General features: G+C 35.8%; 1 protein-coding gene across 19 annotated transcripts in view; it reads right to left on the bottom strand.

Annotated features, from left to right (window-relative positions):
• LOC136027968 (protein NDRG3-like) overlaps positions 1 to 14,911 on the bottom strand; it is a 221,938-nt gene that overhangs the window by 109,071 nt on the left and 97,956 nt on the right. For all 19 annotated transcript variants that reach the window (XR_010617712.1, XM_065705449.1, XM_065705450.1 and 16 more), the window contains one exon: positions 5,871 to 5,991. Coding sequence is in view for 18 of the 19 variants with exons in the window: in XM_065705449.1 (XP_065561521.1) it covers positions 5,871 to 5,991 (121 nt within the window). In the remaining variant the exon portion in view is untranslated. The remainder of the gene's footprint in view (positions 1 to 5,870; positions 5,992 to 14,911) is intronic.

Genomic DNA, 14,911 nt, shown 5'->3' with positions numbered 1-14,911 from the left:
CAGCTGTGTTGGCATCAGGTGGTTAGGTGCTGCAATAAGTTTAAGGGCAAGAAATAACAATTAGGACGTGAATTAGGACGCGAATTTGGGCAAGTAAACACAACTAGGACGCCAAGTAATTAGAGTTTGCATGATTTGTACAATAGAACAGAGTTAGATAAAGGAGTAACTTTCGAGCTGTGTAGGCATCAGGTGGTTAGGTGCTGCAATAGGTTGGGCAAGTAATCACAACTAGGACGCCAATTACTTAAAATTTGCATGATTTGTACAACAGAACAGAGTTAGATAAAGGAGTAACTTTTGCAGCTGTGTTGGCATCAGGTGGTTAGGTCCTGTAATAAGTTGTAGGGCAAGTAATTACAATTAGGACGTGGATTAGGACACGAATTTGGGTAAGTAATCACAACTAGGACGCCAACTACTTAGAATTGCATGATTTGTGCAATAGAACAAAGTGAGATAAAGGAGTAACTTTCGCAGCTGTGTTGGAATCATCTGGTTAGGTGCTGCAATAAGTTGAAGGGCAATTAATAAGAATTAGGACGTGATTTAGGACGCGAATTTGGGCAAGTAATCACAACTAGGACGCCAACTACTTAGAATTTGCATGATTTGTACAATAAAACAGAGTTAGATAAATGAGTAACTTTCGCAGCTGTGTTGGCTTCAGGTGATTAGGTGTTGCAATAAGCTGTAGGGCAAGTAATCACAATTAGGACGTGAATTAGCACGCGAATCTGGGCAAGTAATCACAACTAGGACGCCAACTACTTAGAATTTGCATGATTTGTACAATACAACAGAGTTAGATAAATGAGTAACTTTCGCAGCTGTGTTGGCATCAGGTGGTTAGGTGCTGCAATAAGTTGTAGGGCGAGTAATCATAATTAGGGCGCGACCGAATACAACTTCTAGACATAAATACAACCATTTTGGATAATGGTTAAAACGATTTTTCGGCAAAATTCGTAAAAAATGATGCGGTCATATTTCAGGCAACAGTACAATTTTCGACGGCTTAGAAATAAGCTATAAATTATTTATCAAGTGCTTCTAAATTACGCAGTGGTTTAATTTGTCGAAGTGTTAAATATAGCTCGATGTATTTGAACAGATAAAGTGAATTAGTAATCACAATTAGGACGCCAACTACTTAGAATTTGCATGATTTGTACAATAGAACAGAGTTAGATAAAGGAGGAACTTTCGCAGCTCTGTTGGCATCATGTGGTTTGGTGCTGCTATAAGCTGTAAGGCAAGTAATCACAATTAGGATGGTGAATTAGCACGTGAATCTGGGCAAGTAATCACAACTAGGACGCCAACTACTTAGAATTTGCATGATTTGTACAATAGAACAGAATTAGATAAATGAGTAACTTTCGCAGCTCAGTTGGCATCAGGTGGTTAGGTGCTTCAATAAGTTGTAGGGCAAGTAATCACAATTAGGACGTGAATTAGGACGCAACTTTGGGCAAGTAATCATAATTAGGACGCCAACTACTTAGAATTTGCATGATTTGCACAATAGAACAAAGTGAGATAAAGGATTAACTTTCGCAGCTGTGTTGGCATCAGGTGGTTAGGTGCTGCAATAAGTTGCGGGGCAAGTAATCACAATTAGGACGCGAATCTGGGCAAGTAATCACAATTTTGACGCCAACTACTAAGAATTTGCATGATTTGTACAATAGAACAGAGTGAGATAAAGGAGTAACTTTCGCAGCTGCGTTGGCATCAGGTGGTTAGGTGCTGCAATAAGTTGTAGGGCAAGTAATCATAATTAGGACACGACCAAATCCAACTTCTAGACATAAATACAACCATTTTGGATAATGGTCAAAACGATTTTTCGGCAAAATTCGTAAAAAATGATGCGGTCACATTTCAGACAACAGTACAATTAGAAATAGGCTCTAAATTATTTATCAAGTGCTTCTAAATTACGCAGTGGTTTAATTTGTCGAAGTGTTAAAGATAGCTCGATGTATTTGACATAATTTTAAAATACTTTCGGAGAAACGATTATAGGTCTTAGCAGTAATAGTTCATCATGATCTGATATTAAGGCAATTCATTAAAAAAAAAATCTGCCTCTTCCACAGACATCCCCACAAAAGTGATACTGGAACCTAAAACCACTCCTACTTTCGGCATCCACAAACATGTCAATTTGGAATCTGAAAGGTATTATTACCACAAATACTACTAACAACTCACAGCAGAATCAAGCCGCCGAGGGTCAACACAGCTACAAACACGCCTCCTCCATCCCAAACTATTCAGTCCCCCTCTTTACATCCTCGCAAAAAGCTACAATTTCCCTTAAGTATTTCCTTACAACATTCCACCCCATCTAAAGACGATCTGCTTTTCGTGCGGTCCTCATTGTTGGTCGACTAGCTCGATTTTGGCAATTTGTCATTCTTCATACGCAAATAACAGAACATCTCCCATTCATTTGGCGCAGTAGCATCTAATATAACCCAGAAGCTAAAATAAACCAACAGGGTAGCTTTCTTACAAGTGATTATACCACTGGAAAACCAGATTATTAAAACATATTCAGAATTATCGATGGAACAATAAAATTTATAAATCGTTGGATTGTTGAATTGCAAACTGTAGAACAGAAAAATTCATGAACGTCACCCACGACCCAGCAAAATCCGTAATCTGAATTTTTAATATTTTTTCGAGCTAATTTGTCGCATTATTCCCAATCTACATTGTAAATTCCCAATCCCGGTCATCAGTACAACAGCATTTCACAATCTAGATTATCAACAACAACCTTTTCATAAAGCTGACCTCCGGAATCAGTTAAACTTCTATCGCATCTTCAGTTATAATTCCAGATGTGCCTTTCAAGATCTATTGTTCCTGATTAACTTTTATGTGGAAGTGTTACTTCTATATTAAAGAAGGGGAAAAAAAAAAAATCTAAATTGGTGTAAGTCGTACAGGCCGATTACCGTCACCTGTATATTAAGTAAATTATTTGAGTATGTTCTACTTCCACATATCGGTGAATTTGTTAATTATTCGACTAACCAGTTCGGCTTCAGGTCAGGTCAGGTCTGAACTGTCGACATGTTATGTCGACATGTTCATCGTGTTTTAGCGCAGCTTGTTAAGGAAGCCACTCGGAGTAGTTATAGTCTTCATTTTTGCACCCTTGATATATCTAAAGGATTCGATAGTGTTTGCCATGCTCAAGCTTGGTATGCTCTTAGTCAACTTGTTGTGAATGCGTCTGTGATTCTGGTTTTGAAGTTTTGGTATTCAAATTCTTATTCAAGAATAAAGTCAGAAAATGGCGAATTCTTTGGACATATACCAGTCAAGTGTGGAGTTAGTCAGGGGGGAGTTATCTCTCTTCATACCTATAATGCTTCCATTGAAAATGCTTTGTCTGGCATACGTAGTTCTTATTTTACAGGATTCACAGACGCATCATACTTAGCTTATGCTGACGAATTGCTTTGTATTAGCCGAACTGAGGCCGGTTTAGCACGTTCTGTCCGATCCGTCGCTGATGCGTTTGCAAGAATTGGATTATTGTTAAACGTAGATGAATTTCTTATATTTAATGGGGTTAGTTCGTCTCATCCTCTGGATTGCAGTTCTTTATCCGTACCACAAGTCACTTCTTTTCGATGGCTTGGGATTTCTGTTTTCATTTCTCCAAGTTCTTTTCGTTTTCAGACAATTCGGGATGTTCAATTTAAGCTTAAACTGGGGTATTCTAAAATTATTGGAAATCGTGGACATTTCTGGTGACAAGCACATACAAAGCTGTACTCAAGTTTCTCCGACCATTCTGCATTATTTTGTGCTGGGTTTTATATGCTTTTGAATAAAGGTGACGTAAAGAGGGTTAAGACGAATTACTATCGATATTGTAAGTTCTAACTTTATTTACCACGATCATTTCGGAATCGAAGGTTAATTAGTAATGATCAGGCAACGGATATTGTTCTCTCAGTGGAAAAACCAAGTTCAAATTTAATTGATGAAGCGCCAATCTGTCTTGGTCCTGACAATCATCTTATCAGCCTCTTTTGCTAAACTGTTATTTCTTTTTCTTGTATTGTGTTTTTTGTTTTTGTGTTCTTTGTGTTATTTGTAGTTTCTTGTTTTTTCTCCACGTTCTCCACTTCTTCCCTTTTGTGAGTGGGTAAGAAATAAATAATAATTATTATTATTATTATAATTTAGACTATTAGAGGAACAGCATATTTACAGTCCAGATTATGAGGTCACAACCCTGTTTCTCAGTGGAAAAGACCTAAGCTGAAACGGAGAATATGCTTTCATGAATATGATGCTAGTTTCAGGTTCTAGTACCTAGACACACCTAGCAAAACAACAATGATTTCAGAATGAGCGAATATTCTTTTCATGATTAGCTCGATGTTTCCCAATGTTTCTCCAGATCGAAGATTCTTTGCATGTAGCCATGGAAACTGTCCTCGATTGCGAAAGCTTAAAGAAACTTTCGCAATTTCAGGTTCAGTAAAATGTTATGCACTTTTTTTTCTTTTTTTTAGAATTTATAATATGGTTTATGGAAGAATTCGTTCAAAAACTTGTAACAATTATATAAAAAAAAACTTTCGGCAGCACAAATGCTATTGAATGATGCCAGGGTCTTCTAATTATATATCCCCCCCCCCCTAATTCTGTACAACTATTGATTCTTTCGCAGTACATCGTTGAACCTTTCAAAATAGCACATCTCAAAACTTCATGCTAAGTTATGTGATTTTCTTTGGTCTTCTGTCTTATTTAAAATATTACACCCGTTTTTCCATATTTTCAATTCGTTTTATATGTGATCTTACTGGATAATTTTGTCCGCGGCGTAGGCAGTGCCAAGTAGACTCAAGCACTAATTAGAGCTTTAAATTAAGCTGCATAGAAGTCACATTCACCGAGATTAAGCTGTATAGAAGTATAGCGGCAAGAAAATGGAATTTTTAATAAATTTAAAATTTCAATAAATTTAATAAATTTTTTATAAATTTAAAAATTTTTAATAAATTTTTAAAAAATTTTAATAAATTTAAATTTAAAATTGTAATTTCTATAAATTTAAAATTAATATTAAATTTAAATTTAATAAATTTAAAATTTCAAATTTCAAATAACACATTTTCAAAATAAATTAATATACTGTTCAGAGAAAGCCTTTCAAGTTTAATCAGATCTGGAGTCATTCCACATTTTTAGTTTTTGAACAGTTCGCTTCGGATGAGTTAAGTTGATGATTATGATAATTTTATGGATTTTACGCTAAACTGGAGTAAATCATTGGTTTGAGTTTAACATATTATACTTAACGTAACGTGACTTAACCCCTTAGTATGGAAAATCACGTAAGCAATGAGAAAGCCGCTTATTTCGCAGAAATAGTTTTCGAACACTTTAAACTTATGAATATGCTATGAATATGATTCTTAACGTAATGTATACTTAACGTAACTTGACTTAGCCTCTTAGCATGATAAATTACTTGCGCATTGTGAAAGTTGGATATTTCGCAATAACAGTTTTTGGACACTTTAAACGTGAGAACATACTAAGAGTCTTCCATAGGAATTTCTAGAATAACCATATTATATCGATTTTATAAATTTTGATTTGAACTTAGATTTTCAGACTTATAGATTTATATTTACACTTTAGATTTTAAAACTTATAGATTTTATAGATTTTAACTTATAGACATTACGCTTATTTATTAGGCACATTAGAGACAAGCACTGAAGAGTGTATTGCTAGCAAAAGACAAATAAAGAAAAACGAGCTGGGAAGGGGGCTAGAAAAACTAAGAGAGTGACAAAGAGAGAGGGAGAGGGGCCTACCCTTCGGGCAGAGTTTCAGCTCCTTCTTCTTGTCCAGGCGCATTTACGTGGTATATGCAAAAATTTGACATCAGATTTTTTGTTTCACTGAAGTTAAAGAATGTCTGAAAGTTGGCAACATCTAAAAAACGAAAGAAAAAAATATTTAGCATGCTCTTCGAAAGAATATAAACAACATTCACATTAATCCCACGCTAATGATCCCATGCCATGCTCCCCCCTTTATAAATCTATACTTCAATGGAATATAATACCCTCCATTGTCGAGCTATCCACAAGTTTTCGCACGCTGTATAACAATGTACTAAAATTTTGATATTATAATTCTCTAAATTCTTATTCAATTTGCTTTAATTACCCATGTTTTCTCTTTTCTTTTTTTTCTCTCTTCTACATTTTCAATTTTTTGTTGTTATGGTCTTCAACAAGTTCGCTTCCAGGATCTTCATTATTATTGGTGTTATTTTTTTTTTTTTTTTTTTTTTGAATAAATTGAATTGAATTGAATCATGATGCTAACCAAAATATTCACAAAAGTACATATTGTGGTTAGACGCTCCATTAAGCCAAGAATGAGCAAAAATAAAGTCAAATAATCTTCCAAGTGTATGTTACCACAAATCACTATCAATAAATCAATGAAACTCAAAACGAACAGAAATTGCAATAAAAAACCTATTCAAGCTCAAAACGAGCAAAATTTAGCATGAGTAGGGACTTGAGACTTTAACTTGAGAAATTAAACTGACAATCAACGGTCACTTAATTTTTTTTTTTTTTTTTTTTTTTTTTTTTTTTTTTTTTTTTTTTTTTTTTTTTTTTTTTTTTTTTTATTCAGTAAAGCAAAAACCATGTTCTGGTCTTGAGAACCCATGGGGGTTATTAGCTCTACTCATGTTAATTTTTGCTCGTTTTGGGTTTGACTCGGCTATTTATTGTAATTTCTGATCATTTTGAGTTTCATTTATTTATTGGTAGTGATTTGCGGTAGTTAAAATGGCTATCTCTAAATTTTGATTGGGTGTGTTTGGGGAAATGATGGGCGTGTGGGGGGGGGGTTATTTGCCCTCCAATAACTTTCGACTATTGAAAGAGACACTAGCCCCTCCAATTTTCAATAGAATGACCCTTTTTCGAAGTTTCTACGACAACAAATGGCCATCTAAAAATTTCTATTTGTTGCATTTCGGGAAAATACGGGGTGTGGAGGGGGGGGGGTATCCACCCTCAGATCACTCTGAATCTTACTTGAACTTCTGGTTACCAAAACTTCTGATTATATGATCACCCTTACAATATTAACCTTACATGTCCCCAGGGCATAACTTACAACCCTTCCCCTGAGGGCTATGGGGGGGGGGTTGTCATTCTCAAAAATACAATATCCGGACCTTTCAACTACGTTGAAAAAAATAGCTATCTCAAAATTTTAATTGGATCTGTTAGGGGAAATGGTGGGCGTGGTAGGGGTGTTAGTTGTCCACCAATCACTCTCGACTATTGAAAAGAGTACTAGCCCTTTCACTTTCCAATCAAATGAACACTTTTCGTAGTTTTTACGACAACTCATTCGATACGAAACGCCCTGGTCTAAATCAAACCAAAAAACCAAAACCGCTGCCTATATAGAAAAAAGCTTAAAGAAATTACTATATAAATAACAACTGGTTAACTCTTTAATAAATTCATCTCAAATAATTCATTTATCAAGTCTAATTTAATTCATAAATACTTAAAATAAATTATTTTGATTTCATTTGCATCCTTAGAAATTTATTTTAAATGTGATAAAACGGCAATATAGTTTCTATTTTACCAAGAACGCCCATTGAACATTAGAAATACTAGAGATGATATAACTTACCAACCCGCACATATGTGAACATAGCCAATGAGGGGGGGGGGAGGATTGGTATTAGTGGAGCTTCGTGAAGAACAATTATGTTCAAGAACCAAACTAATTGATTCTTCTGTTATTATCCCAAGCAAGGATCCATATAAGGAGGAAAACAGCCCCCATTTTTTAAAATTATTAAATCAGGCGGGAAATCCTTTTTCAAAAAGCTTGGCAACATTTGGCAACGGCTAACCGGAGTTATTCAAGATCTCTGTTTAATTGGGAACGGCAGATTCTGAAATTTCTTTTCCGGCCCATTGTTTAAATTCCGGTGGAGGATTCGATTTTGTATAGTTTGGCAACACTTTTCCACGGCTCACTGGAGGTATTTTGGAGCTCTATTCAGCCAGGGAATCAGATTTTACAAGACTTGGCAGCACTTGGCAATGGCTAACTAGAGATATTTAGGATCTCTTTTTAGATTGGAACGGCAGGTTCTGAAATTTCTTGTCCGGCCCATAGTTTAAATTCCGACGGAGAATTCGATTTTATATATTTTGGCAACGCTTGGCCACTGCTCACTGGAGGTATTTTGGAGCTCTATTCGGCCGGGGAATCGGATTTTATAAAAAAATTTGCAACACTTGGCAACGGCTTACGTGAGATATTTAGGGTCTTTTTAGTTGAGAAAGATAGGTACCGAAAGTTTTTTCTGACACATAGCCTAGTTAATGTTCTGGCGGCGAATCCAATTTTGAAAAGTTTGGCAATACTTGGCAAAGGCTCACTGGAGGTGTTTTAGATCTCGAGTTAAGCAAGGAATCCGATTTTATAAAGTTCGGCAACACTTGCCAACGGCTCACTGGAGGTATTTTGTATTTCTATTTAGTTTGAGACGACAGGTACTGGAAATTGTTTTCCGACACACAGTTAAGGTTTTGGCTCACTAGTCCCTTAGAACTATCCAGTAAGAAATCTGATGTGGGTTTATCATCATTACTTGAGTCCTAATATTGCATGCTAGTGAGAAACATTCATTTAAATCAAACAAAATAAAAAAAAAAATCACCCAAGAAGCAGAGCTTGTCCATGGGGTTGGAAATATTTAATTAACATATAAGAAGATAAAATATAAGATAAAAATATAAGAAAATAATTACATAAGAAATTATATAATATAAGACAAGACATAACCTTAAAATATAAGAAGATAAAAAAGAAAAAAAGAAAAGGAGAGAGCGAGAAATAGCTCCTTACTGCAGTTGCGACGCCAAACCCAATAAAAAAAGATTAATAATCCTCCAAGAAACCCAAAATACCTAAAACTCATAATTTTAATACCATAAATCTGTTATCTTTATCTTAAAATAAGGCAAATTGATAACACTTTTGATCTCGCCATCCAAATAATTCTAAGCTTGTAAATTGTACTATACGGAAGTATTTATTTACAAGATGGTTATTGGAGCGAATTATTGGGGGGCAAAAAACTATTAAGAACTTGTAATAATAGTTTGTTTGTTTATTAAATTTCTAATTATATTCTATATGTAGTTTAATATTTCAAATTATACATTATATATACATATTATATCTTAAATGTAGTTTGAAATGTGCTAGTTTTTGCCGTTTCGATTTCGTCTATTACAAGTGGCCTTTTATGTGGCTTTTTTAAAGTGTGTGGCCTTTTTTTTAATGTGGCCTTTTTAAAACGGCAATAAGCATGCAGAGAAAATTTTTCGCCCAAATTATGCAGCAATCTAAATACATGTATGTTGCAGCAATGCAACATTCATGTATTCAAAAATTTTTGGGCGAAAATTTTTCGCCCAAAGCCTTATAACTCAACGTTCTGTAATGTCAAAGTTCATGCAGCAATCTAAATACATGAATGTTGCAGCAATGCAACATAAATAATAACTGCAGCAACTAGCTTCATCTTACTGTGAAAGGGCACAAACAGCCTTCAGCAACCCTTTCAATCAGTTCTATTTTTGCATAATATATATTACTTAACACCTTCCTTAAAGAGGCAAAACCCTCAGCCTGTCAAACTAGTGCTTTTTTTTATGCGAGAGGAAAATTATGAACATACTTAGCTGATAGGGGTGCATTTGCACCATTTTGGCGCTTTCTTGACGCGGTTGCACACTGAATTTTTCAAATTAGCACATTTTAAGGGGGGGGAGTACAGTACATTCGGAGTATTTTCATTAGAAAAATGATGCTTTTGGCGTTTTTTCACTTTTATGGTGGCGCAACTTTGAACCAGACATACCGCAACACTGATACTTATAAATGAGTTTTCCCCAATCTAGACTGCCATCGCAGGACTTTAGAGCAACTGACGTTATTTTGTTTCTCAGAAGCTTAATTTGTGGAAACGAAACCTAAGGAAAGACATACTTAAGTATTTCGATTTTTTTTAATAGGATTTTCCAGAGCCAAAGTTCCTAACCATGTTTCATATAAAGTATGGAGAAAAGAAAGAGTCAAGTTACCAAAAATAAGATGTCCATCAGACATGCATGCGGGAATACCCGCATTAATTTTTAGTTTGTTATTAATTCGTGGTTTATTTTGATCCGTAAAAGTCGTTGACTATGACAAGAGTTAGTCCAGTAATCGGTTTCTTTTTCTTTTTGCGCTTTTCTTTTGTTTATTTTGTTTTTCCTGTTTTTTTCCTCTACTTCGTCTTATCATGTTATGCGAATGAAGAGTGTTCAATAAAAAAATAAAAAAGTAAATATAAACACATTCAGAGGGAATTAAAAAGGCTAAAATACGGAAATTCCGAAAGAAATTACAAGATTAAATTGTACAATATCAGGTAGTCTGGGGAATGAGCATTCTTGAAATCTAGACTATCAGCTCACAGCCTTAGGGCGAATGACGTTATTTTGTTTCACAGAAGATTAATTTGTAGAAACAGTACCTAAAGAAAGACATATTTAAGTATTTCAATTAACTTTTTTAACAGGATTTTCCATAGTCGACATTCTTTACCAAATTTCATATGATACACAGAGCAAAAAAGCGAGTCAATATCCAAAAATAATTTTAATTGGCAAAATTAAGACGTCCACCAGACATGTATCCGGGAATACATTCGAACTAGAGTACAAAACAGGCTAAGTTACAGAAAATTCTAAAAAATAACATGAGATTAAATCTTATAATATCAGGGGGTCTGAGAAATGAGTTTTCTTCAAATCTAGCGAAAGAAGCTTTTTCCCAGAAGCTTAATTTGTGGAACCAAAAACTAAGAAGAGACATATTTAAGGATTTCATAGCATTTTCCAGAGCCTATATTCGTCACAAAATTGGATATAAAGTAATAAAAAAAGAGATTCAAATCCAAAAATACAAAAATCCATACTAGCTAGTATGGGGTGGCGCTTCGCGCCCCCCCAAGCCCCCCCGCGCGCGTAAGTCGTTACGCGCCATATTAGTTACGCGCCATTGTAGTTGTGTCCCTGTGTCCCACCTGTGAATATAGATAGATATATATATATATATATATATATATATATATATATATATATATATATATATATATATATATATATATATATATATATATATATATATATATATATATATATATATATACAAATAACCCGGTACTCCCCGTTGAAAAAGGTGTAAGGCAGGGTGCATTGACATCACCTACCGCATTTAATAACAGCATCGTTAAACCACAATCTAAGTCAAATCTGACATACATTCTGAGAGGAATTGATCTATCGTTAATAAGCTATGCAGACGATGTACTTCATTTGAGCCGCCTCCTTCACGGTTTAGAGGAGAATTTTATCCAGCTTCAAGTAGAATATGGAAAAATAGGCCTTCAGTTTAACGAAAAGAAATCTGATGTGTTGTTATTTAATGCTAAGCAAGGGTCTGCTGTTGATGTTAGGCTGGGTGGTGCTACTGTTCGGCTTGCCGAACACATAGTTTATTTGGGGATCCCTATTGGTCGGTCTATGCTTGAAACACGTCATCTTTTGCAGAGTCATCTGCAGAAGCGGATCTCTTTAGCGTATAGCCGTGTTGTAGTTTATAAGCGTCAGTTTTATCGGCGGATTTTGGCCCATCCATATAATGCAATGGCACTAACTCATTATCTGTATCTAAGTCCCTTTTGGAGGATTTTCCAAAAGGAAGATAAGAAAAAATTGCGGTCTACATATTATAAATATGCAAAGTACCTCTTACGGCTTCCACCATGGACAAGTGTGGACAAGCCCCCCGCGCGGGGGGGCTTGGGGGGTGGGTCGCAAAGCGCCTCCACCAACTAGGTGTTGGGGTGGCGCGAAGCGCCACCCCAACAGCTAGTATATATATATATATATATATATATATATATATATATATATATATATATATATATATATATATATATATATATATATATATATATATATATATAAAAATAAGTTGTCTGTGTGTGTGTGTGTCGAGTGACGTCATGTTTGTGTGTCTACTGACGTCATGTTTGTCGACTGACGAAATTACAGAGCGGGACATCGGGACACAAATAACGACCGGGACACCGGGACATAGGGAATATAAATGACGACCGGGACACTCAAAGAGAAAGCGACCGGGTGTGTCGACTGACGTCATGTTTGTCGACTGACGAAATTACAGACCGGGACATCGGGACACAAATGACGACCGGGACACCGGGACATAGGGAATATAAATGACGATCGGGATACTCAAAGAGAAAGCGACCGGGACACAAGGAATGTTCGATTAGCAATCACCATCAACAAAGCACCGGGACACAAATGACGACCGGGACACAGGGAATATAAATGACGACCAGGACACTCAAAGAGAAATTACAGACCGTGACACCGGAACACAAATGACGACCGGGACACAGGGAATATAAATGACGACCGCGACACTCAAAGAAAAATTACAGACTGGGACGCCGGGACACAAATGACGACCGGGACACAGGGAAAGAACAACAACGGGGACGCCGGGGGGCACAGGGGGATATATAAATGACGACGGGGACACAGGGAATGTTCGATTAGCAATCACGATCAACAAAGCTCAAGGGCAATCATTAGAATAATGAGGTATAGATCTGAATACAGATTGTTTTTCCCATGGACAATTATATGTTGCATGTTCAAGAGTCGGTAAACCTGACAATCTATTTATATGCACAGACAATGGGACAGCCAAGAATGTTGTATATTCGCAAGTCTTACGTAGTTAAAAATATATATATATCTATCTATATTCAAAGGTGGGACACAGCGACACAACTACAAGCCCCCGCGCGCGCGGGGGCTTGGGGGGCGCGAGGGGCCCCCACCAACTAGGTGTTGGGGCCACCCAACAGCTAGTATATATATATATTTCAAAGTTTGAATCTTTCTCTTAACTCTACTTCTTAAAACAGTAAAAAACTTTAGCGTAAAGAGCGAGGCGTTTAGGAGGAAAAGTCCCTTTCATATATGGAGTAATTTCTGTTCATTTTAAGTTTTAATGTTGCTCTTTACTTTCATTTAAGAAAACTTGTTTTCTTTAATTTATTTCATTAAGATCTGATCAACCGTTCGTAAGCTTAAATATACTTCTATTTTTCTATTTTTCAGAATTAACGGGCCCCCCCACTCTCCCCCAGATGGTCAAATGTGGAAAACGACTATTTCTAATTTAATCTGGTCCGGTCCTTGATACGCTTGCCAAATTTCATCGTCCTAGCTTACCTGGAAGTGCCTAAGTAGCAAAACCGGGACCGACAGACAGACCGACAGAATTCGCGATTGCTATATGTCACTTGGTTAATACCAAGTGCCATAAAAAATAACACAGAACTCCCATTGACCAAGGCTTTTCTGTTATGTGGAGCTAGTATTTTGCACTTCTTTCGCCTAGTTAATTCACCGTTTTCGCAGAAACCAAGGCGCCGGTTTTACGCTCGGACAGACAAGCGGTTCTGGAAAATTTGAAGCCAATCCTTTCTTGTCCAGGTAGGCATCACATTCGTCTATGTTAGCGAAGTCTAAAGAGCACTTGTCTAAAAAGCATGTTTGTTATCTATAATTTGCTTCAAAAACTAATGAATATAGATTTTCTGTTAAAGGTAAAATTATAGGAGCAATGATTCCTTTTGTTCCTTGTTTTCGCGCGAATACTCTTTGACTCTGAAAACCCGAAACGCTTTTGCCCTTGATTGGTATTTTAGCACTAGCCGGACAGTATTTCGGCTGAACCTTTGGCCAGCGTGAAAATAGGCCCCAGTAGGAATTCAAAATGATTGCTTGCTAACCTGTCGGCAAGAAAAAAAAAGAAAAGAAAAGAAAGAAAAAACGGTACGAAGCAGAGAACAGCCAAAACTAAAGAAATAACGTTACCGAGGAGGAAGCAGTGAAAAATAAAGTGATTGTATTGATTCTTTTCCGAGCGTTTTTTTTTCGTCTCTTGCTGGAGCAAAGAAAGATTTATGTAAAGAAAGTGGAAGTCGTCATTTCTTTCCGTTTTTATTCAGAAATCAACAAAAAAGTCTTTTGAGTTATATGACTATTATTCACGATATATTGGCATAGAAACTCAGCATTGAGTTACAAAGAGAACGATTAACCTTAATCATGCTAAGAAACCTTGTTTCCACCTTTTAGATTGTCAGTCAACAGGCTTTGAAAGAATGACGTAGTTTGGTTTCCTTTGTTCTATGATATAGATACAAAGAAACGTTGAGGATGGAAATTTTCTTCTCACAGTTTTTGCTAGAGAATATTAATTTGATACCTCCTATTATGTTGAAAATTATAAATTCTTATTGAAGTCTTTCATATCATAGTTGGAGCGATAGCTGCAACCTAGTAAAAGACGAACTACCGTAGATAGAATTCATCATGTAATATACTAACAATTATGGAGAACAATCAGAAGCCAAAAACTGGTCACATTATTTATTTTTTTTATTGGAGGTGCGTTTGATACTGCTTGATATACGGGTATTCTAAAAAATTAATTATTAAAAACTATCCTGCAAGTATTCTAAAACTAGTCAATAATTAAGTGACAGATTTATTTGCTTTCAAAAGGTTACTTCGTTCCGATCTAAAAATTTTTGTATTTTTTTTCTCACTGAATTATTACTTTTAAGCTATTTTACTTATTGTATTTTTTTTTACATAAGCAATTCTTTACCCTTCGATCCAGGTAAAAC

Source organism: Artemia franciscana, chromosome 6 (assembly GCF_032884065.1).
Source record: "Artemia franciscana chromosome 6, ASM3288406v1, whole genome shotgun sequence".
NCBI lineage: Eukaryota > Metazoa > Arthropoda > Branchiopoda > Anostraca > Artemiidae > Artemia > Artemia franciscana.
Note: the sequence above shows the minus strand (reverse complement) of the source record. Positions and strands in the feature narration are given on the sequence as shown.